This window comes from Ailuropoda melanoleuca, chromosome 1 (assembly GCF_002007445.2).
Source record: "Ailuropoda melanoleuca isolate Jingjing chromosome 1, ASM200744v2, whole genome shotgun sequence".
Classification (NCBI taxonomy): Eukaryota; Metazoa; Chordata; class Mammalia; order Carnivora; family Ursidae; genus Ailuropoda; species Ailuropoda melanoleuca.
This window is the reverse complement of record NC_048218.1, coordinates 29,167,745-29,192,814: the sequence shown is the minus strand read 5'-3', so window position 1 is coordinate 29,192,814 and position 25,070 is coordinate 29,167,745. Positions and strand designations below refer to the sequence as shown.

Sequence of the window (25,070 nt, the reverse complement as noted above, 5' to 3'; positions counted from 1 at the left end):
TATATTATGCTCACTCTGTATCTGTCTACCCATCTACTTCAGTAAAATTAACATCTATACTTTAATTATAATCACATACTTCCTTGTATTTAATTTTTCAAGCTTTAAGAACTTTTTAGTAGATAAGTGAAAGTTTGAAAGAAAAGTTTTAAGAACTTTTTAGTAGATAAGTGATTTTGCAAAATGCTTTTGGAATCTAGATCCTACAATTTTAACCAGTTGCAAGAACATAGCCACCCCCCCCCCAAAAGGACTGGCAAATGACCACAACTAACTCTCCACTTTTCTGAAAAGATATGATTCATTCATTTTTTCATTCAAAATGCACTGATTGACTGCAAATTATGAGACATTCTGTTTGGTACAGGAAACGGAAAGCCAAATAAAAAATTGGCAGATACTTCCAAGTAAATAAGTAAATAAACACAAATGGAGCAGAGTATGATTTGTATAATAATACAAAGAGGGCACTGGGTGAGAAAGGTTGGTAGAGCAGCAAATAGACCAGGTGATGAAGTAAGAAGAGGCAAGATGCCAGAGAGGGCTACGGTTGAGTTGGTTTCGAGGCACAAGTAGGAGTTCACTGGATGAAGGGGAGTAAGGTAACTTGGAAAGAGAGAAGTAGACATAAGGCAGAGACATGAAGAGCTGGATATGTTAAGGGAGTATAAACAGTCTTAAGAATAAAATCATACGTGCAGAAGTGATAAAATTAGGGCCAGATAATATATGCTAAAAGAGCTTAAATTTTGCCCTGAAAGCTATGGAGATCTGTTCGAAGACATTTATGCAAGAAAGATGTAACAAGATTTATGTTTTAGAAAGAATGCTTTTTCTAGACGAGAAAGGAGAGATGCGAGGCTGGAAAATCTCAGCAAGTTGGGGCAGAAAATCTAGTTGAGACTTGTTAGTCATAGTAGCACCTTAAGAGATCATTTCATCAGAACTCTTAAAGGACAAAGAAATTCTGTAATGTTACAATTAACATTTACTAGTAATGATATGACCTAAGAAGACCAGGAAATCATCAAATTTTTGAGTTTTTATCCAATACTGAATTTTTTAAAAAAACCCTAACAAAATAGTATCATCATTTGCATTATTCATACTGTGAAGTATTCTTTCATGTGATTTTTATTTACATTGTACTTTTATTCCAAGTTATTATAAATACACTCTATTTCTAAAGTACCCAAATAGTTTCTTGTCATCAGAACTTAAGCCACAATGCTCTCACTGGAACTGGACTTACCTTATCATTTTTTGAAGTTAAACAAACAAACAAAATACAGATATTAAAGCTAAGCAAAAAAAAAAATTAAGAGTATTTAAGTGTCTGAAAATGTACATCCTTTCCTACTGTCACTTAAAGTTGGACCACCAAAACAAATTGCATCAATCACTTTTACTTCTGTAGACTCCCTCTGCTCAAGATCTATATTGCAATCTCCTGTGAAGGGCTATCAGCTGAAAGAATTTATTTTTGAGGGCTTAAAATGAAAAACTGCATCAATAATTCTTCTGCTAACATTTCCCATTTTCAGTATTTCTGCCAGGTGGCAGTGAAAATGGTTTGAAAAGACAGTACTTGGCTGATGGCACTGATGGGAGGGAGTAGGCAGAGAGGTGGCATTTTATCAATACAGCAAGGTATTACAAAGTGTGCTCTACATAAAATGGATTTTCTATGATGGCTCTCATTAAACATAAAAAAAAAAAACCATGATTGGTCCTCAAGATGACAATTCCAAACACACATTTAAACCAAATGTGCATTAAAGAGGTTGAATTATAAACTCCAGAAGGATATGCTAGTTATAGAAATGGCAATTCTCTTACATATTTCTAAGAAAGAAGACTATAAAATACATATTTATATCCTCTCTAAAATCCAAAAGCAGTAGACACATCTTTTGTAGTTGTGATATAATAACATAGTTGCTTAATCTGTTAAGTGATTATACCTTATTGTTACAGCTATCACAGGAAATGAGATGAAGAAAACAGCGGTACACTTCAGTGTTCGATGGATACTTACAAGTTAAAAATAATAACTTTAAAGGAGAGCGTGTTGTGTGATTTCCAGAAAAGTAGACCCAAATATAAATAGGTCAATTGAGATTAGAGGTCTGGTATTGTTCACTTGAAACGGCATTTTTGAGAATTTAAATACAATGCACGGTAAATTAGATTTGATTTCTGCTAAATTATGCTTTGATACTGCATTCAGCCCAAGCTGGCTTCAATCAAAGTCAGGCTACAGCTCTGTTATGCTAATGCCCGCTGGTGGAAGTGAGTGGGTGTTATGGAAATCAGATGGCTGAACATGAGTAGGAAGCATAGGCCATGCGTGAGGTGGGCTTGGAGATGAGGGGATGGGGAGACCTAAAGGTTAATCACATCATGTTCTGAGTTGTTTTTACAGGAAAATATGACTTTCTATGGCAGGCATGAGCATGGAGACAGTCATACAGCAGTTGCATATATTACTATGTGACAGCATGGTTACAGGCACACTCAGCAGATCTTGCTTTGGGTTTAATATTCGCCTGAGTGAGTAAGCTTTTTATTCTGCAATAATAAACATTTTGTTTGTATCTTAAGCAAGTAGAAAAATTTTTTTTTGCTATTTAATATTTTTGCTTGTTAAATTCTAATATATTCTATAAGCATATTTGAAAAGCACACTTATTTATCATATACTTGTGTTAAAGATTTGCTGAGTCACAAATTGCTTAATACAAGGGCAATAATTAACACTAATTGAGTGTTCATTAAATGCCAGGCAGTGTGTTAAACCATTCACAGGCATTATCTCATTTAATACTCAAAGAACCCTATGTGTTAACTACTACCACTATGATATGAAGATCATCAAACTAAATCTTATAAAGAGCACACAGGTTTTTAAAGATTAAAACACTAGGTCAGAGGACAGGTTTGGCTTATGGTCCATCTAATGCCATAGTTGGACCTCTTAAACACTGAGCTTTTAGATTAATTCAGTTGACTTCAAACCATGATCTGACTAAAGTTTGCCATCTCTAGTACCACACAGAAGGGTAAGAATTATACACTATGATTTCTGATATGGTATAAGGATGTTAAAATCATAACATTATGTTTTTCCTGAGTAATTGCTTTGATTATTAAAGTAGCATAAAACCTACGATCGTGCTTTTTCTGTACTGCTGAAAAGTACCACCTTTCTCAAGTACACTAATTTCAAGTCATTCTTTATTCAAAAACCTACAGTGCTTTTTCTATAGCTTGCGCTCGCAATGCTTGCAAATTGTTCCCCTCAGTGTAGCATTCCAGCTTCCGTTTCCCGGCCTGAGGTTTTACCATCCCGACACTCGTCTCCAGACCAGCTCTGGTATTTCAGTCTGGTATTGGAACACTCACACGTGTATTGGCTTGTTCCCACGGTTCACCCATCTCATTATCTATTATTCTTTGATCCAACTTGTTGACAGTGATTAACCCGAGCACACTCTATGTTGTACTTGTCTTGTGCTCTTTCCACTTTAAAGTACCTGCTCTTGCTTGCATTGCCTTTTGTCTTTACTGTTTCCCTTGCTAAGGTGTCTTGTTTCCTCAGTTCAGTTGTAACCTCTTACTGGAATGGGGGGCTACCATTTTGCATTGAAATGGAATCTTTATTTGGCCTGAAAAAGCCCCAAATAGTGAATGCTAAATGAATGTCTTGAAATAGGAAATTAAAAAAAAAAAAAAAAAAAGTTCTTGCTCTAAAGCAAATACTCAATGGTTTTTTTTGTTTTGTTTTGTTTTTTCCATTTTATCATACTGGAAGGATAGGACACATTCTCACCAGAGCCAGTGACTCACTGTTGTAGTAATTTGGGTGGAGAGATGCCAAACAAAATATGTTGTTTGAAAATAATCTCCCAACTGATTCTGATATGTCCTTCTGTAGAGAATGACCCTGTACCATATTGGAAATTTATGACACAAAGACCACAAATGAGTAGCCATCATCCCAGAGTAACAACAACAATACAGAAAAATAGAGGAATTATGTAACACAACTAATTCTGGATTTTCCTGAAGAGGTTTAGTTAATAGGCTTACCCCCACCAACAATAAACAGTGAGAAGTCATTTCATTAAAATGCAATATAGAGTGGGAATAAGAGATGAATGTTTACTTAGTTTATCATCAGAACAGACTAACTTCTAATTGATAAGTGATTGTTTCTTCAACTTACTTAATTCTATTTAATTTTTACTATTTAACACTTCATTTGACTTCAAAAGAATTTCTGTTAATAATATTGGAAATGCATAATGTCATAAAATATTTGATTTGAAGTTTATTAACACATAATTCATCTCAGAGGAAGCAGGGCATTTATAATGGAAAACATAATTTAGGGATATAGGATTTAAAATAATCATTTTTATAAAGTCTGTTTAATCACATTTTATTCATTTGTCATTATTTTCAAGGAATACAAATAATCAAATTGCTAAATTACCTACCTTTCCAGTTAACCACTTCCTTACTGAGTCCATGGCAATAACTCTTCTAGATAAGTGCTATGTCTTCTTTCTCAGCCAGTACCTTACTTCTAGCTAATATTAAAAATTCCATGGTAAAATTCTAAAATCTATATACCTTTTCTTTCAATAATACTCTAGTAATTATCTATCTATATGCTTCTTCAATAATCTAATATCTCTTTACAAATATAAATACATATAAATTTATCTATATATTTGCTTCCTTAATGTCAGTATGAAAAAGTAAACATACTAAATGGCATACTACTTTCATAAATATAAAAAATAAAGTAAATGTTCAAGGGCAATAGAATGGCTACAAAGAATCACAATTCTTATATTCTTCATTTATTTAGACTTTGCATTCTACTCTACCTATGAAACATCTCACATATACAAAGTTTATTTAATCTTGTATGAATAAAGATATGTTGCAGTTATGTGGGTATTTTAGAACTACTTTTATGGTATTCATTAATTGTGGGAAGACTACTTTTTGAGGGTTCATATGATAGCTAGAACTCTAAAAGTAACACATAGTCATTCAAAATCTGAAGGTTAAATTAAGTCATGGAGTTAGTCAAATGCATTATACGGTGTGACTATTAAATAATGTATGTGGCCTTCTAAATTGACATATACAGAAAGCAATTCCAAGGAGCATCAAAAGTACTGAGTTTTAGTAGTAAGTGTGACACACACACACACCCAAGTATGCATATTTGATAATCATGGTGAAAATCATTTTTCAAAATTTATATTCACACATAATATACTCCTCCCTGAAAAGGAACAATGCAAATATCAAAATGAAATAATTCTATGACTCTCTAGAGAGCACAGAATGCCTTTGAAAGAGTAAATTCATTTGGTTCAAAATATCTTGAGTTTCTGGATTTTATAGGCAAGCATATAAAAAACAATGTTATAATGAACAGCTATATGCACATAGCCATTTGTATTTGGTCTCAATTGTTTTTTAAAGATAACATATCACTGGAAAACATCACAGTAATAAAATTTATGCTAGAAATGAATTCAGATGTTGGTTGGCACTTTGACCCATAATACTATTTAATTATTTTACCAAAACATTTACTGGTTTTATTTTGTGCTAGGGTCTGAGGGTACTAGGATCTCTGTTCTCTGGAACTCACTGGCTATAGAGGAAACTCATATGGAAACAATCAAATATGACACAACATGAGGAATATGATAAGGGTTGTAATACAGGATGTCCCACCATTATGACAATAACTTGACTCTGTCTGTCTCCAACAACTGGGGAAAGCATGGAGAAAGGAGGGGAAAGAGGGGGAGAAAGAGAGAGAGAAGTTGAATCATTCCTTTGAAATTAAGTAGGTAAGGAAGGGAAAGCAGGAATTTGTTCTTCACAGAAGGAAAAATGCATTATGACAGAGTTATGAGTTTCTCAGACTGCAACGACTATTACCCTGACCAGCCTGCATCACCATCTTTGGTAACCCACATCAGTCTGTTTGTTAAACTCAAGGATTATGTTGGTGGAACCATGAATTTTTTCCATGTAAATAATCTTTATTGGCTTTAGTAAGTCCAATTTAATCCTCTAATGGTATTAAATATTTCTACATTGCAATAAACATAATACTTAATTCTTAAAGTAACTAAGTTGGATATGTTTAAGATATTTTAAACTTTATTACATACCAGTTTACTAAAATAGATTTCATTTCGATTATAGGTTAGTATAGGAAATCCTGTAACTACAGGAAATCATTTTGAGATTAAACATGCAAATTTCATAGACTTTCTGAATTCTACAAAAGTTATAAATTGAGAATGCCTAGAAAAACCCAACAAAATTTTAAACAAATTCTGAATTGTCAAGCACATTTTCCTATATTATTCTGTCGATTATCAATAGTAGTTTTACTTTTCTATTTGCTTTCCTAACTGACTAAAATACTGAGAAAATAAAATTTTGTTTTCTCTATGGGATTGTTCATTCTCAAAAAACAAAAACAAACAAAAACAAACTATTAACTTAAAAGCTAATGAATTATTAAATAAAGCAATATTTACATTATATTTTTAAATGATCTCATTTTTCACCAACAGAAAGAGAATAGTTTAACAAGTAGTGAAAAAAATTCTCTCTAGATCCTAACCTGGGCAAACTAGACTTCACATTGTGGATAGAAGGGGCTGTAAGTATGGGGGTGTGGAGGAGATTCTTCAAGTAAATGGTGAGACAAGACATCCATTTTCACTCACTTAACCTGTCAACTTGCCAGAACTGTCATGTCAGCACTCCAGCTAAACCACGAAGGTTGATCACATCCCATTATCTCATTTTTTTTAGAGAAAGATTGCATGAAGATGCCAATCAGGAAAAAAAAAAAAGGAAAAAAAAACTTGCAACCAAGAAACAAATGTACTGATGCTGAAGGGCTGCTTAGTTAACGGAATTTTAATATGCAACTGCAATGTTTCTTAATAACATTAATTACACGCTTAGTAAGGCACCATCCTAACTCATTAGTGCCTTCTTTTTGTTGTATTTTATCTCCTACTAGCAGAATGGGGACTATGCGATTGGCCTGCTACCATTAATGCTGCTTAATCTTTTTATAGCACTATTTAAAGCTGCTTGCATAAACATTTTCTAGGCAAATATTACCTATGTATGCATATGTGTGTATCAATTAACTGCACCAACATTTGGCTTGCCCCTACCACATGTAAGTGTTATGCTAGACCTAGAGGCAGCAGAAAGATAAATACAACAATGTATTTACTAACAAAGAGTTAATAGTTTTGTAAGACAGATGAAAATAATATCCCTAGTAAATCTAGAAAGCAATGCTTGCCATAAGAGATTGTAAAAGGCATTCAGATATATTTTAACTCAAAATTTAATTTAACTTGTTAGCTTATATATTTTTAATGAATCTAATTATGAGCTATTCCCTTGAGTGACATTTAATATATTTAAATAAGTAGTGTCATAATTCAAGTATTATGCATATAATTTTTAGGTGTAATGCACATCATAATATCTATTTTAGAGTACATAGAAATACACACATATATATGTATCATGATATCTCTTTCTGTCAAATTACAAATTATTATAACATGTAAATGAAAATTTTGACTTTCTTAGAAGGTGTGATTAAAATATTCTCGCTATTTCTTTCTGGCAATAGCCAGTAAAATCTCTTAATACTAATCTGCTAACCCTGTTTCAGTACAGAGTATTTATATTATTTTGATGTTTAATATTTATAGTACTTTAATTTTAATTACTAAGCTAATATATTTAGGGTTTATTGTATTCTTACTTTAATAAACTCTAAAATTAATGAGTAAGATTTTTGATACTTAGGTTAAGATAATGGAGTAAAGGCTTATTGTTCCACTTTCTTCTATTTGTTACAAGAGAAATTAATAATATAGATAAACTACCATAGCCCAAAACCACAAATGGTAAAGAACTCCTGCCAAACATAGCCAAGTCTGTAGAAAATGAGGAAGCATGGTAAATACCAACTAGCTTCTATTCACAATCCTCTATCAATACCAATTTCACAAAAATTATCTGTCAACAATGTGAGAGCCCAACCCATGATCCTTTGATGAGAAGAAGAAAACATTTAGAGTCAAGAAGGAGACTTGGGAAATATGAGATATGACTTTGCAGAAAACCAGTTAAAATGCAGAAGTTGAAGGGCGCATGGGTGGCTCAGTCGTTGAGTGTCTGCCTTCGGCTCAGGGCGTGATCCTGGCATTCTGGGATCAAGCCCACATCAGGCTTCTCCTCTGGAAGCCTGTTTCTTCCTCTCCCACTCCCCCTGCTTGTGTTCCCTCTCTCGCTGGCTGTCTCTCTCTCTGTCAAATAAATAAATAAAATCTTAAAAAAAAAAATGTAGAAGTTGAGGAGAAAGTACTGAAAGAAAGGAAAAGCCAAGCCTAATGTGAATGGCAAAATTGCAGGGTAACCTCCGTAGCCTTCACTTCCTGGAGATATTCCCATGATTATGTTATATCTCATGACAAAAGGAATTTTGCCCGTGTAATTAAGGTTACTAATCAGTTGACCTTAAGATACAGAGAATAATCTGATGGGCTAAATCTAAGTGGATGAGACATTTCCATCAGGAAATTTTCTCTAGCTGATAGCAAAATGGGAAGTCAGAGAGCTATAAAGCAAAGCACATGGAAGATTCAACAGACCATTGCTGAATTTGAAGGTTGTGATGGCCATGTGCAAAGGCTGGCAAGTGAACTGGGATGCATTGCTGGCAGCCAACAAGGACATGGGGACTTTAATCCTATAGCCACAAAGAACTTAATTCTGCCAACAAAACTGAATGAATTTTGAAGTGGATTCTTCTGGAGGGTTTCCAGAAAAGAGTTCAACCTGATCACAACCTTGATTTTGGCCTGTGAAGTGCTTAGCAAAGGACTCACGTGAGTCTGTTTGGACTTCTTACCTATAGAACTGTGGCCTAATAAATGGGGGCAAATGAAGGTGCTCAATTTGCGGTAATATGTGATGCAGCAGCAGAAAACTAACACATCTAAAACCATCTTTATTATGAAGCAGGGATTATGAAGAAAGACAAAGAGGGAATTTCATATGCACTACAGAGAGCTTCTAACTTAAAGAGATCTGCTATTTACCATCAGGGTCACTAGCAAATGGAGAAGAAATAAAATCTTTTTTGATAAACTATTCAAGATAATGTCCACACAGTGGCTCTGAATGACCCTGGTACATCCCATTTTCTCTTCTCCAAACACACAAACTCTAATCTTCAGCAATTAAATAAATGATTAATAATCAGATAGGGTCTAAAACAGGATCTATGTAAAATAAAATAAAACAAGCTGCACATTTACTAATTGTTTAATTATCAGCAGAAAGAACATAATCAATTAGTCAAAGAAAGAAAAGGAATCTTTATTCCTTTTCCTAAAGAATTACCCAAGAAAACACAGAAATACTTTAAACTAAATAGTTGCCCATAATCTAAATGAAATTGCATAACACTGGGCCTCTCTTTTCAAAAAGAATAAAATTGAAAAAAAAAAACCCTCAAAATGGGATAAAAGAGCTCAAAGGCAACAGGAGGTGAAGACTATTATATTTAAGGTTAGCAAGGAAATGATGAAAAGAGAAAATAAAATTAAATAAATAAAATATATTTTAAGAAATATATTTTAGAAATAAAGATAATTGCAATTGGAAAAGTTAGGGAGATAAAATAAGCATTAAGAAATCAGACAATATGAAATAAAAATGATGACTTTAAAATGATTATACAGGAGTTAAAAAATATGGAATTAAGACAAAGGAAATCCAACATAACTCATGGGAGACAGAAAAAAAATAGTTGAAGATAAAAGAGAAGAAAACACTCTTGAAATAGAGTAAATTAAAGCATGAATCTGCAGATTCAAGGGTTTTGTGTCCTGGGGATATTAGATACAGGGTGATCAGGACCAAGATATAATCCAGCAAGGTTCTAGAAGAAGGGGTTACATTGGTCTTCAAATGATAAAAGGGAATGTCAGTCAAAGATAAAAATATTCCATAAACCTCAGACTTCACTACAGTACCATTCCAATACTAAAACAATCCAACATTTTCACCAAGGCTTGGGAAGAAAAATATGACTTAATAATTTTATACCTGTCCTCTACTTTAGAGTCAATGAACAGACATTGTCAAACACACAGGCCCTTTCAAAAGACTTAAGTCAGTGACTAAAACCAGCCAAGCATGAGATGTAGCCAACACTTGTTTTTCACTTTAAGAATTAGCATTATCTTAAGATATTTTAAACGTTTCACATTATGGAAACTCTGTTGGAATGTACAAGACAAAACAGAATGCATTTTTTAACCTACAATTTAATCAAAATGTATGGAGCAATGAAAAACGTGATGCTTAATAAAAATTAAATGGGACTCTGCATAAGGTAGCTAATTAGCTCCAGGTGCTGGAAACATTAAGTGCTTGTAGGAGGGAGATGATTACCTCAGGTCATGGGGTAACAGCTTGTCCAAAGAAGAAAGTCTGCAGGGAATAAAAGTATAGGTTTCCTTCCAAGACACACTCAGGACGCCTCTTGCAGAAAAGTGGATATTGACATGAAAGGGTTCATATATAATACCTACATGTATTCTGATTAAAAAAAAGAAAACCTGGAATATTTCCAATATTAAGTTAAATTATATACAGCACATAAAATTTCCCAGATTTCAAGGTGGGATGGAGGGTGATGGTGTCAGAAAGATCAGTTACATTATTTTGTATGTAATGTCTGCTTTATAATTTGCCTTGAAGGAATTTTTCAAATACTCTCTTTTGGACAGCTTGGTGGTCCAAAATAATGTGTTTTAAAGCATGTTAAAACAAAACTACACTTCAGCTTAAACGGAACTTTCTAAAATGAGGATATATTTAATTTTTGTGTTTAAGTAGTGAAAAGATTGGAAAAAAAAAAACACAATGTCCCTACAGATTTTTGGTTAGAAAGTGGCTACTTCTTTAAAATAATAATTAAAAAAATGTGCATTTTGCCTCAAACATATATATTTCTCAATACCAACAAACTCTTGTGTGGCCAATCATATTCTTCCATCAAAAGGAAACATCCTTTGAGTCACTAAATAAGGAAATACTTAGAAGATTACATAAAGTTGTGTATTGTCAGTTTGTTTTTGATATTTTAAACAAGTTTCACCTGATGCACACAGCTTTTCGCATCCATACTGGAGGCAGTGAGCAGCCAGCATATGGTATACATGATGGAAAACGGAGAAGGGCTCAGCTTCACTAGCAAGACAGCTGGTAGATTTGACAGTTCTTTTCCAAATTACTCATCATGTTTTGAGTTGCTGCTAGGAAAAAATGTGTTGCCCATCTCCAAAATAGATGTTCTTTTTTATTTTTAAGCTTGGGAAAGGCTTCCAAGAGAAAATAAGACAGATGGGTATAGGAAGCAAGATATTTATTCCTATTTAGATCATCTTCTGTCAGTTCCCTTATCAGAATTTATCAGAAGAGTTTTCCAAATAAATGAATATTTCAGCATTCTTAGTTAACTCTGTCCTAGGATGTGCTTTTGCTTCTCATACAAAGAATGCCTTTGGAATAGTAAAAAGTCAAAGCCACAAGAAGGGCTGGCAGTCTTTGAATAATCAAAGTGGCATTTGTCTCAATTTTGTGGTAACCAGCAAATTATGGAAGCTGCATTAAAGGACTCTTTCTGAAATGTTGACTTTGCCGACGATCGAGTGAAATCTGAAGAATGCTTTTTTCCATTGGCAAGTATGTGATTATCTGCTTTCAGTGATACTTCCCCCACTGAGGATCCTCTAAGTCCAGAGTTTTTCCTACAATCTCAAAAGCAGACCAGAAGGTGTTTATTCCAACTGCAAATTGCATAGAGTTACCAATTCTTTCATTCAAATGCAGGTCATAAGAGTTATCCATTTAGACAAAACTCCCAGTTTTGGGGTTTATAATGATTTCTAAATGGGCTTTCCACACAGACTAGCAATTTTTTTTAATCCTGTATGGAATGTAATTATTGATTTCTGAATCTGTAAGTATTCTAGAACTTGCATATATTTCTTATTTTCTTTCAAAAACTTTACACAGGAACTATCCTTTGAATTTTCTCTAAATTTAGATATTTAGTACATATTTCTTCACCCAATTTGTATTGGACTTCAAAGCTGGATTTTCTCCCCTTTCTCTGATTTCTGCTTTGTGAAATACCTTCTATGCTATTGCTAAGAGCTTTGAAGTTGAAAAACTTGCATTTCAATCCACTAACAAATATTAATGTACTTTGCTAAGAGCTTCAGAGTTGAAAAACTTGTGTTTTAGTCAACTAACAATTATTAATATACATTAATAGAAAACTACATGAAGTTTTCTATTATTTGACGACTTAATTTATGATTTACTTTATTTGTACCTTCTGACCTTACAAAAAAAGGTTGGCATATCTATAGCTCCTGAATTAAAATTCATGTGAAAACTTTATGCAAAGAAAAAGCAAGCTAATTTCCTCATTATCCATCTCATTTGGTGATCCAATAAAAGCATATCCAACATTCAGTTTCCAAAATTAATAGCAGTTGTCAAGTTTAAAGTATAGTTCTTCATATTTCTGAACATTGTCATAAGTCATTGGAGATAGATTTATGAAATGACAGACTTTCCCAGAATAAAATACAATGTGTCAAGAAGCTGTTCTTTAGTTTCAGTCCAATGGGAATTTAAGAAATCATTTTAAACAAGAATAAAAACAGAAATAAGTTTGAAATGCCTTGTAGGTGACAAGTACATCTCAATGCTCCCTGTACATCATATTTTCTAATCAATGTATATCTTTTTTTATGTACGAGTTTTAAATGTATTAGAAATTAACTTATTGTTTTCTGTCCTCGGAACTTGTGAAATAATATAAATCAAGTGGTCATGGTTTATTGGTATAAGGTTTCTATATATAAAGATCTACAATTTAAATGTTATTTTTTCTGTTAACTTGCAAAGTTATCTTATTGTTTCCCATTCACTTCTTAATTTTAGATATCATACCACAGATAGTCAAAGTTATCATTAATAAAAATTCATACAAATACTAAAAAATAAGGGTTAAAAATGTGACATATTCCTCTTCTATCTACCCAATTGTAAAAAGCATGATCAATTTAATAATTGTGTTTAAAGTAAAAAAAAAAGCCTGCATTTTATGTTCAAATTAATTGTAAGCCATAACTGTGTTTTAAAAAATATAAAAATATGAAGTAACATATGTCTCAGAAATTAGGAATATGTTAACCAATGTTGACATACAAAGCGTTTTCACATAAATAATCAATCTTGAGCTTATTTCCTTCCTACAATAGCTTTCTAAGTCAATACTACTCTCTCCGTTTTATAGACAAAGTGACCTAGGATCAGGGGTATTAAACAGCTAAAAAAGGAATTACTGCTCAGAAATAGCAGACCAGAAACTCAGATTGGAAAACCGAAGTTCTCAATTTTCTATATTTGCTATCTATGCAAGAATACACTACATACCAATAAGTTTGTGAACGTTTCAGCTAATGGAGAAAAATGTTATGTGTTTGGACCAAATATATCAAATGTCAATGTCAAGCCAGTGTATTAAGAAAGCTTTTGAAGTTAGATGGAACATTTATAATGCTGTGTCAAATCAAATAACTTATTAAAGTATCTTTTGATACATTAATGAAGTAAATTCATTCATTCATTCATTCATCCATCCATCCATTTATGCATCCATCTGTATATTTACTTATGACACAATAACCAAGATTTGTTTTATTTAAACACATTTGTTGGTTGGTTAAGCTAAACTTTAAAAGAGATTTAGAAAGGTTATTAAATCAATGAATTTGAAAAGATCGTGTTTTCCAAATGTTCACAAGTAATTACCACTTAAATTACTGCAAATGCAAACTGTTAACTTCAATCTTGTAAAGCCAAATGAAGGATGAGATATATTAAAACCACCAACTTTTCATGCCAAAGAACACAACTCATCTTTCTCTTTTCCTCTTAGTGTAAGCATCTACTTAGAATAACTTGAAGCATTCCACCACATTTTGTTTAAATAGGCAAACAGACAATAAATATACAGCAGTTAAAAATGCCATTACAAAGCAAGGACTCAAAGCAGTTTAAAATCAAAAAAGTGCATCAAGTAATCTAGCTTCTTAGTTTAGTTCCTAATCATTTATCTTAATGAATATCAAGCATAACTAGTAAACGATTATTTTATATATACAGAAAAAAAGAATTGTTATATTTTTCTCTTTAAGAAAAATTAGCAGTTTATAGTATTAAACATTCATATATTATTTTCCATGAAAATTATCAACTATTCATTGTTAATACCATAGGTCACTACAAAATGGCTTATCAAAGTGATGAATAGGTCAGGAGCAACTTTTACAGAAGGTAGACCTGCAAGTAATATTTTAACATGGGTGAATCAACATATTTCATTCTATCAAACCTACTATGCATGAGTTATGAAGCATTGTACAAAGCCATGCTAAATGGATAGAAGGATGGCTACTTACCAACAGGGCGAGCTGTAGACATTACAATGGTGTGGTGAGAACATAAAGAAGAAATTAAGAAAAAAAAAAAAAGAAAAGAAAATTACCAGAATGCATGATGTGTAATGTTACATTTAAGTATGGACAGTAGAGTGATCTCTAGTCTTATAATTCAAGTATGAACAGGATGTCTGAGTTTGACTAAAACTGAAAGCTATAAATATAATTCTAAGAAAGTAATTATTTTGCATTCCAGAATTAGCTCTGTGCGATTTGAGAGATTTTTATGTAAAGTCTTATTGTCATCACTTACTATAGTTATTAATTTCAAATAACTTTTTAAACAGCCTGTATTACCCCAAAGTTAAGAACCTGATGAATATAACTATTCAAGTCACAGACTAGCAAATGTCATGTCAATAAAAGAAGGCCTCACTGTCTGATTTAAATAGCAATTGGATTTTAAGCATGGTTAGTCAGAACCATTACAAGGGCTACAGAAAAGCCCCTGACGCTGCTTTTCAGCCAGTAATAAGTTAAGATCACATCACTTTTCATCCGTTGGCAGGGTGGATGAAAATATAACAAATAGGTTGGAACATCCTTAGAGATTTCAACTGAGTAGCTCCCTAACTACTGTTAAGCTTTTTTCTTCCCTTTTTTTTTTTTTTTTTTGGCAGAGGGCAGGAAACAATGACTGACAAGTTGATTCTTGTTCACACTGAGAATGGCTTTCAAACTGCTGCTTCAACAAATTATTATTATTTTTTTATCATACCATAACTCAATCACTAAAATCAGGCTGCCTGTTATTAATGCACAGCAAATGTGAGAGACACACATGGGCTTAAAAATACTTTCTTTAAAGAGAATAATGCCAAATCAATTTAGATAGTAAACCACTTTATATAAAAGCAATGGACAAATATAAAACATATGGTACCATTATTCAAATGAAGAAGAAATATATTCAGTAGCATTTGAACTATTATGAACTCTTACATTCAGAATATAAACTTACACAGCAAACAAGTGTTTCACCCACGTCCCTGTGGATAAGGTTCTAGTGCATATATAATGTGACTCTAGAATTCAGGGCAGTTTTGTCTTGATGATGTCTCATTGGACATGATGAGATAGATAGAGCCATTGAAATCATATATAGGCATTCATTCACTTGACCACTACATCATGATACTAGCTTTGTGTATTCTTTGAACCAATATGGACTTGCCTCTGTAGGAGATTCCTGGTGTTAAAATATTATTTACTATTCAAAGGGGGAGATTAAGATAATTCAAAGAAGAATAAAGCAATTATAGCAGCAGGATGAAAAATCCTAGCTTAGGGACCCTCTAGTGTGTCCTACAGTTTATGAGGTGTTTACCATAGCAAGAGGAAGAAAAGAAGAAAAGTTGCCCAATGCACAATTTCTTTCCTTTCTTGGCGGGAGGTGTGCACAAAAATAACAGCCAAGAACAAGACAATAGACTAACATCATAAAGTTGTGCCTCATTTGAAAGATATTTCTCTTAATTTTGTCAATGTCCAGTAGGAAAAGAACTTTGTCTTTTCGTTTTGAATTTGCATTTTTCAGGTGCCACCTCAGGTTGAATCCCCAACATAATATTTCCTTTAGAAACCAAAAGGCATTTTGAATCTATGATATTAAAGAGAGAAAAAGAAGAAACCGCGGCAAAAAATCAGGCTTAAAAAAGTAAAACATATTTTTCTTTCACTTAGTCTAGAGTAATTAAAAAAAAAAAAAAGGTTTTGTTGCCCTAAAAGCAAGGTAGTTTTTCCAATGAAGTCTTGATTTATGCAAAGCCAATATGAACAATTGAAAATGGGGGAAAATGTGTTTATAAATATGCAGTTTGTGTTAACTCATTTTGAACCCATTTAAAAACGCTCTATTAGATCATGAATTATTTGACTAGAATATAAATGCTAGGAGGTTGGTTGTTATCAAGCATTATTTCTTTCTAATTCTATGTTTGTCAAGTCAGGAAAGGGAGCTACTTGTTGTTAAGTTTAGTTTTATAGCCTATTTTCACCTTATTTTAAAATGGAAAACAACTGAGTAAAATCTCTGTTTCAGATTTTGACTACAAAAGTCCTTCTCCTTTTCCCCAATTGAACATCATGATAAAATTTTAGCAGAAACATCCCAATTAAACTTCTAGTTTTTGTTACATAGTAACGTTTTATCCGGAAAAAACCCAGCAGGTGGATGTTTTCAAAATCAGCAAATTAAACTAAACTGTGTCCCTGCATTAAATGGATGAAAATGGATGTGGCCTCTTGGGTCAGCTGACCCTGTTCTAATAAAACAATCCAGGGAAGGGCTAAACATTTCATGTATGTGCATAGAAAAATGAGCACAGAAAAAAATAAGTCGTAGATAATATGCTTTTTCTCCTGTTAACCTCTTAGCATGAGAAGTTCCAACTGCTTTTCCTAATGGTAAAAAATATCTTTAAACAATATTTTACTCCACATTCTATTGTATCATGGAGATTTTCTTTTTCTTTAACCCTGTTTTTGAGGTTTCAGTCTTAGATGAGTAATAAATACATACCACACAGATTAAACTCTCTAATCCATCTACAGGACACAGATTAGGGGAGAGACCATTTAAGGTTTGCTGATTTAAAAAAAATCCTATTAAAAACAAAAAAACTCTATTAGTTTTTTAAGTTAGCTGGAAACATCCATGCGAGAGGAGCATGCTTTGTTAAATGAAATGTTAAACCTGCAACTTTCAACAAATTATGAAAACAATTAGCTGGGAAATATCTCAAAGCAAACAGACCACTTCACGTCTCATTCACCCAAGCATTCAAGTATAAAAAGAACCCTACTGCTTCTATAAACAAACAACTCCTCACATTTTCTCACCATTTGTTTAGTCAGCAAATATTTTTTAAATGGAACATTTCTTGGCGGGTTATTTTTTTTTCCCCACTCACTTCAGAAACAACAAATAAACAAGCTTTGGGGAAAATTTGGTCAGGTGAATTGTTTTCCCAAAGGGTTGCCTAGCAAACAAATATATATAAGTATATAATCACCTACAAAAAGCATAGATTAAATGTAGTAATGTGGCTTATCGGATTTTGGTAATATATAATCGGCCTATATATTTGATTGGTATATGATCACAGCCTTTTATGATCTGTTAACTCATGAGGAACGAAAATATTTTAAAGCCACTAACTTGCTGATTTTGTCTAAATTTGTTTTGTATCTAAGTTCACACCAGGATGTCCAGATGGGGGAAAAAATGGATTCGGTGGAACAGAAGTGGAGCGATTGAGAAGTGTGGAAATCATCAATATTTTCCAAGTTATCCAAAGTGCATGTCTCCTAAGAGCTACCTAGAGAAAGATAATTTTTTTGTTTTTTGTTTTTTTTCCTTCTTTTTTGTTTTACAATATGGTGCTGAAATCATAGATCAGAAAAAATGATGGCCCCGATGGAGGACCAACATGAGAATCCCTTACATTTCTCACCAATGCAAATTCCTCCAAACCTTTTCACCAATCTTATGAATTATGGAAGCAAAGCTGCAAAGGGTACGAGGTGTGATTACACAGGGTGAGATACAACTGAGACTGGGCGGAAAGCATGCAGCTGACCTTCTCACAAAGGATGACAGGAGGAGGCATCAGTTAAAGATGGTGGAAGAAAGGTGGAAAGACTGAGCAGGGGATGTGCACGCCTATCTCTGTTCGAAGTCCTGTGAGTGTAAATGATGCCATGGGTGACGTCTATTTGGCAAGAATAAGTATAGATGTCCACTTGTATATACCTGGGGCTGTATAGTTTACCCATGTGGATCAACACGCACCACCAGGAACACAGTTAATTCATTCTACCTCACTGTAGGGTTAAGTAAGGCTTTCTTTCACTTATAAGCAATTCCAGGGAGTCTATAAATGAACATTATTCCATGAATGAAAAAGTACATGACACTCAGAAAGTGAAAGTTATTACAGGAGCGACACTGACTATTTCAATTATTTAAGGCCAATGAACTTCACAAATCACTCTCTAAATCAGATTTTCTCATTGTGGGAGCTCATTTGTATCCATTTTTCACTTTGGGAGCAGTGTTGGGGTTTTTATTATTATTATTATTATTATTGCTTTTTGGATGCTGAAATAAAAGAGAATTTCAAACCAGTACTCTCCTAGTATAAACTGACAAACTAGTAAACAGAAAACAGAGTACCTTTAAAATCGTGGTGTTTAAAAGCAGTAAACACTTCAAAACAGTGGGTACAAAAAAGATGGGTATAAATCTTTTCTATTCTTAAGATTTACTTTTAAACCATCTTAGCTATTATTTATGAAATAAAAAAATAATTCCTTCAAATAATTATCCCTTTGAACCCCCATTTGAAAGTAATTTTATTTCAATTAATAATAGAAAGGACACAAAATCTAGGCATTTTAATAATAATAATAAAAGAGTGCAAGCTATTATTTTGACTGTGAGTTCACTTACCAATTTAACCAAATATTAGTCTGCTGATTCATTATAATTTGCATCTTAAAGTTTCTTACCTCGGACTGTGAGAGAAGCAGAGGCTTCCACTTTTCCAACCCGATTCTCGGCAATACACACATAGGTGCCTTCATCCATACTCATGGCCTTTTTAATTCTCAGTGTGTAATCATCTTTGATATCATACCTGTGTAGAAATGAACTGGTTTTATTCAATAACATATTAGCTGTATTAAAATAACACTACATACTCATCTTCATTTTTCTCTTTTGATATCATATTTTAACTAAAACCAAACACATAATATTCAGCCACAAAGTGCAATTGTTAGATTAAAGGTGTCACTAATAAGATCATTAATTTCATATGTGATCTCTTTCGGCCTCATTACCAGTTACCCATATTTTATATATGTGTAACAACTCTTACTGCATCAAAACTATCAAAGGCATTATTAGCTTTTGACCTCTTTTGGTGGTAGTTCTTAGATAGTAAGGAATAGTGTATATTTCAATTTCTAGGTGACTTGTATTTTATTATTTTGTAAGTTACACTGCACTTCAAAATATGATTTACTTTTTGGGCGTCTGACTATAGAGCTGAAATAAATTAAAGGAAACATTTTTTTTCTCTTATTTGTTGGCAAATTGACACAAATACATTGGTGAAAGAATTAAGAAGGGGCCAATTTTTTAAAAAATTAGTAATATTAACTCCTAAAACACCAACATGCCTGGGAATGTTTTCTAGAAATGCACATCCTCAGCTCTTTCACGCATATTTATTTTCTCACTTCCACTTTTTTAGCAAGTAGACTAACACACTAGTTCAGAAAAAGATTCTAAAATTTTAACATGAATTTGTTGAAATACTTGCATATAAGAATATACTCTAAGAGATTACATTTACACAAGCAGAATAATGAAGCTATTATCTTTTCATATCTGATATTTCCTCTTGATATTCACTGATGGTCTTTCTTATTTCACACACATAATTTTACAATAGCATTTGATTGATCACACTGCCTCTCTTCCTCATCTATATTACACAGATAAAGCTGTATTTTTAAAACATTACTTTAATTGGTTCTATCTACTCACACTACCTGTGATTTCCTATTGCTTTCAGGACAGAAACAAACTTTTCAGGGTTGCATTAAAGACTACTATAATCAGATTTCTTCTACTTCTGGCTTTAGCTAAAAGAATAATAGCTCAGGTTTACTGTAATGGAAGACATAGACCTAATAACTATTCTGTTCCATAGAACTTCGCATGACAAAAAGCAATGTCTGTGAACTAATCCTGCCAACTAAACTTAGTTATCCATGCTCTTCTATCCTCCGATTATGGTGGTTACTTTTCTGTCAGCATGTTTTCAGTTAAACTTTTGCAGATTTACAATGTTGTAAGTTGTTAGGAAAGCTTTCTCAAACTCTTCTTTAAGCCATCCGTTACTGCACTAGAAAACTCTAATTATTCTCTCCGTGAAACTTACTGCTATACGAGCATTGGGTACTTGCTTACATTTTGTATTATTGTCTATTTTGATGCAGGCAGAGATCCTGTCTGCTTCCCTCACTGCTATCTCCTTAGCCCCTAACACAGCACTTTCAACATCCAGTAGCATAACCAAGTGGTTAAGAGCAGACTCTAGCCAAATGGCCAGACTTTTAATCTCGGGCTCTACCTCCTCCAATGCTTATAAAAATGGACAACATACTTAAATTCTCTGGGTCTTAATTTCTTCATTAGCAAAACAGTGCTGATAAGAACACCTATTTCATGGAGTGAAAGTGAACTTTGAAGGAGATGTAACATATAAAGTGCATAAAACTGGCATACAGAAAGCACAATGCGTAGCAGATATTTTTTATTATAACTCGTAGAAGCTCAAGAAATATTGGTTGAATATATGATGAATATCTTGTTTCTTATTGATACAAGGTCAACCAAACCTAAATGATGGCAAGGTTGCAAATTTGCCACATTTATCTATTAAGGTTTTCTTTTGAGCTATATTTACAACTTAGGGCAAGGACTGGGCTGAAACGCATAAAAGAGTAACAGTGCATGCAAATGTGCTCTGCTTAACTTGGCCAATTAAAAATGAGGAAAATAATGATTTTGATGATGGGTTCAGAAAAGTTGCTGGTGATATATTTATTGTCTAATAAAAATCATCTTTCCTATGGTTAGTCTGTTTCTGCTAAACATGCTTAGCTCTGAGATACAAGGATTGAATAAAAATAATGTATTTTGCAGACATTTCTAATTCATCTCAATATCTGAATTCTGGTTAGAGTTTTGTCATGGTTCTTGTTTAACGTGGTAAAGTCTCTTCAGAGTTCTCTGAAGTTTTATCAAAAGCTAAAAGAGGGGAAGATAAACTTGAATGTCTATAAAGCCCTCTCTGAATCAAGCACACATGACAACGTTATTCTAAGTTTTAAAAAAAGATGCTTATACTTGGTTTCTGATTTGTCATTGAGGAAAAAAATCAAAAACTGTATGTTGTCTCACAGTTTAAACAAACAAAAAAGACTCACATGCATTAGCTCATAGCATCCTCAAATTAATTTTCTTGAATCAGAAATTGTCATTTTACAGATGAGGAAACTGACCCTTACTTAAGTGAAATGATTTGCTCAAAGTCATTTTACTACTGAAGAGAAAAATCAGAATTCAAATCTTGAACTCTGACTCTTAACCCAGCACTTTTTCCACTCTGCGTGTACCCCTTTCCTTCAGTAAAATACCTTGAAACTTTTTTAAAGATTTTATTTATTTATTTGAGAGAGAGACTGAGAGAGCGCGTGCACACATGCGCAAGGGCAAAAGTGGGGGAGGGGCAGAAAGAGAGGGAGAAGCAGACTCCCTGCTCAACAAGGAACCTGAGGCAGGGCTGGATCCCAAAACCCTGAGATCATGACCCGAGCAGAAGGCAGACGCTGAATGGACTGAGCCGCCCAGGTGCGCCTGTTGAATTTTTAAGTGCTAACTTAAGACATATATGCCACATTATCTATATCACTTGGATAGAAATATAATTTCACATTCAGCAAACATTTAGTTATAGCTTCTGGCAGATTTTACCTCAGGTTAGATGAATTCATTATATAGGGAATAACATGGGGGATAAACAGAGTGAGAGAGCTATTTTTATCTTGCTTTAGTAGGTAAAAGTATTTACTTATAAATTACAGATTACATAATATTTGAACCCAAAATATGTCCAAAATCAGACTTGCTGAGATTTCTCATTTGTTTAAGGAGTATTTCAGAAAGCCAAGAATAGAATGGGAACATTGCATCAGTGTTTTAATTTTTTTGTTCTTTTAAACTGATTTTTGTTTAAGCGCTTCAGGATCAGGGATACAAGTAACTGTGCATTCTACTCTGTGATTGCAACTTTGTTTTCATAAGAAAAATGAAAAATGAAATACATCTTGAGAGGAATAAAATGAATTAATCTTCACTACTAATGAAAGAGACTACCTTTCAAAGATACCATGCCATTATAAGAAAATATTAAGCATATATATTTTTTTCTAACTGATAGACAGTGTTTCAGAAATAGATTGTAAAACTCTGGATAAGAACAATGATCTGGTGCTATGGAGATTCTTGTAGAATATTTACAGAATTCCAACTCGGTACCAAGAGTACATACACCAGGTAATGGGCCCATAAGCTTTGGAGTAGGAAGAGGTTTTGGGGTGATAATTTTTAATGATCTTCCCCTATATAAAGTGCTTCTTCATTGTAATTAGTAGATGCTCATTAAGCATTGTCTCATTTCAATTTACCTTTGAAAATCATTGACATCTGAGAAAATTATAATGAAAATTTAATTATTTCAATTATTTTATTCAAGAAATCCTAACATTTAAGGAGACTTACATGTCTCTTACATGCCAAGCACTGCATTAAAATTGGGTATACATGCCTTCAGATTTTATTTATTTATTTGACAGACAAAGAGAGAGAGAGAGAACTCAAGCACAGGGAGCAGCAGGCAGAGGGAGAGGGAGAAGCAGGCCCCCTGCTGAGCAAGGAAGGATTCCTGGCGTGGGACTCCATGTAAGGCTCAACCCCAGGACCCTGGGTTCGTGACCTGAGCCGAGAGCAGACGTTAAACCCACTGAGCCACCCAGGTGCCCCATGGGATGCATGCCTTCTTAAGACTCCAAGCATAGTAAAATGATTCTCAACTGGAAGGGATGAGATATGACTCCATACAAAGGTCTATCAGAACTACCTCTAAGACTTTCTCCAGCTAACACGTACCTTTCCCCAGTCCTAAGGTTTGATACGAACACATTTCTGAGGGCCATGCTGTCTTATCCCAATTAGAAATAATGGCTAGAATACACTAGTCCTAATGGGTCCCATCACACAGTGGTGTTGAAATTGAAAAACACAACAAACAACAAGAACTGCAATAACAAAAAACAGATTTGAAGACTCTCAGATATTCCGGGTTGCTCAGAATCTTTAAATTCTCATTTTTCACTGGATCTTTGCCTGAGAAAAGACTGTGAATATTATCAGCATTATGGATTTATATAAAACTATTTTGAATATATATAAAATGACTGAATCTTTCCATCCAAAGAAACTTTAAAAACCTCCCCTTCTGCAACAATCCATCACCTTTTGAATCCTATGTGCCAAAATCTACCAACCAGTCTTCCAACTTAATTCCTATGATGAATGACCATTTTGAACATTTCTGATCTCTATTAGAAGGTTTTCTATGGATGATAAAACAAAAACACTTCTTCCAGAAGCTCCTACTAATGCTATTACTTCCTGTGCCAACCAGAAAAGTGCACTCTCTCTCTTATATGACAGCCTTTTGAATTTTGCATTTTTTTATTAATTATCTCATTTTTAGGTCAACTATTTCTAACAACAAACCATATAATGTGATAGCAATTATATAATCTAAGGGTTTTTAGAAGAATGAAGAGCATCAATACAAATTCATTGGTTTATATACCTAAATATGATTATGTGATTCTACTATTTGAAACCATCCAATAATTTCTTATTTAGTCACTCAGAATAAAACCTATTTTTATGATCTTCAAGGTTTTAGATAATCTACTCTTTGCCTACCAGTCCAACTTCACGTTCACCCTCTTCTAACCACATGATTCTTCTCTTCTTTATTTAGCATAACCACCTAGTTACCGTGGTGTCTTCGTACTACTTGTAACATCATGGAATGCCCTTCCCCTCCATTTTCCATTGCTAATCCTTCTTGACTTTTAAGATTACCAAATACTCCCTCAAAGATGTCTTTCCTGCCCAAACAACGTGAAGTAGTTTTCTACCCACCAGTGACTTTTAAAAATTACTTTCATTTCTTTTTATTTTCATATCTCCTTTGCTATTTTTATTTTTTTTTCTTTAAAGCAATATCTCTCTCAAGTTTTTAGTTTCCTTGTTTATTGCCTTTTCAAGAGCATGTGTGCTCCATGAGAGCAAGAACTAAGTCTCTCTCGTTCCAAACTAGGTACCCCAAGTCTTATCAAACAGTCCCTGAGATCTTGGATGTGTTCAATGAATGTTAAAGTGAATGAATGATGAACCACCCAACCAATGCCTAAAATTTCTCTGTAGTTTTTTCATAGCAGGGTTACTAGTAAAATCAGTGTATGTAGAATGGAAAGATTAACTAATTTGAAATATACCATTCTCCTTTATCAAGAAATATAGTAATACTGTTAGGTTTATACATCAGCAGTTAGCTCTGAAACATTGGCTAAATTAGTATCAACATTATATTGTGAATGTAAGAACTCAAAGTATTTAATACATAAATGCTACTAGATAGACAGACAAAGTAAAGAAGATAACAAGTTTTGACCAGCAATCTAGACATTTGGTTTACAAGTTATCATTAACAAAATTCCCTCTGTAAA

General features: G+C 33.3%; 1 protein-coding gene across 14 annotated transcripts in view; it reads right to left on the bottom strand.

The window, feature by feature from the left end:
• The window catches only part of ROBO2 (roundabout guidance receptor 2), a 1,624,218-nt gene that overhangs the window by 109,058 nt on the left and 1,490,090 nt on the right, over window positions 1-25,070 (bottom strand). For 10 of the 14 annotated variants that reach the window (XM_034656798.1, XM_034656814.1, XM_034656802.1 and 7 more), the window contains exons 7-8: window positions 19,194-19,321; window positions 14,643-14,654 (exon numbers count right to left, since the gene is read on the bottom strand). In XM_034656798.1, the coding sequence (XP_034512689.1) occupies window positions 14,643-14,654; window positions 19,194-19,321 (140 nt within the window). The remainder of the gene's footprint in view (window positions 1-14,642; window positions 14,655-19,193; window positions 19,322-25,070) is intronic. The other 4 variants (XM_034656816.1, XM_034656841.1, XM_034656826.1 and 1 more) reach the window with 1 other exon arrangement.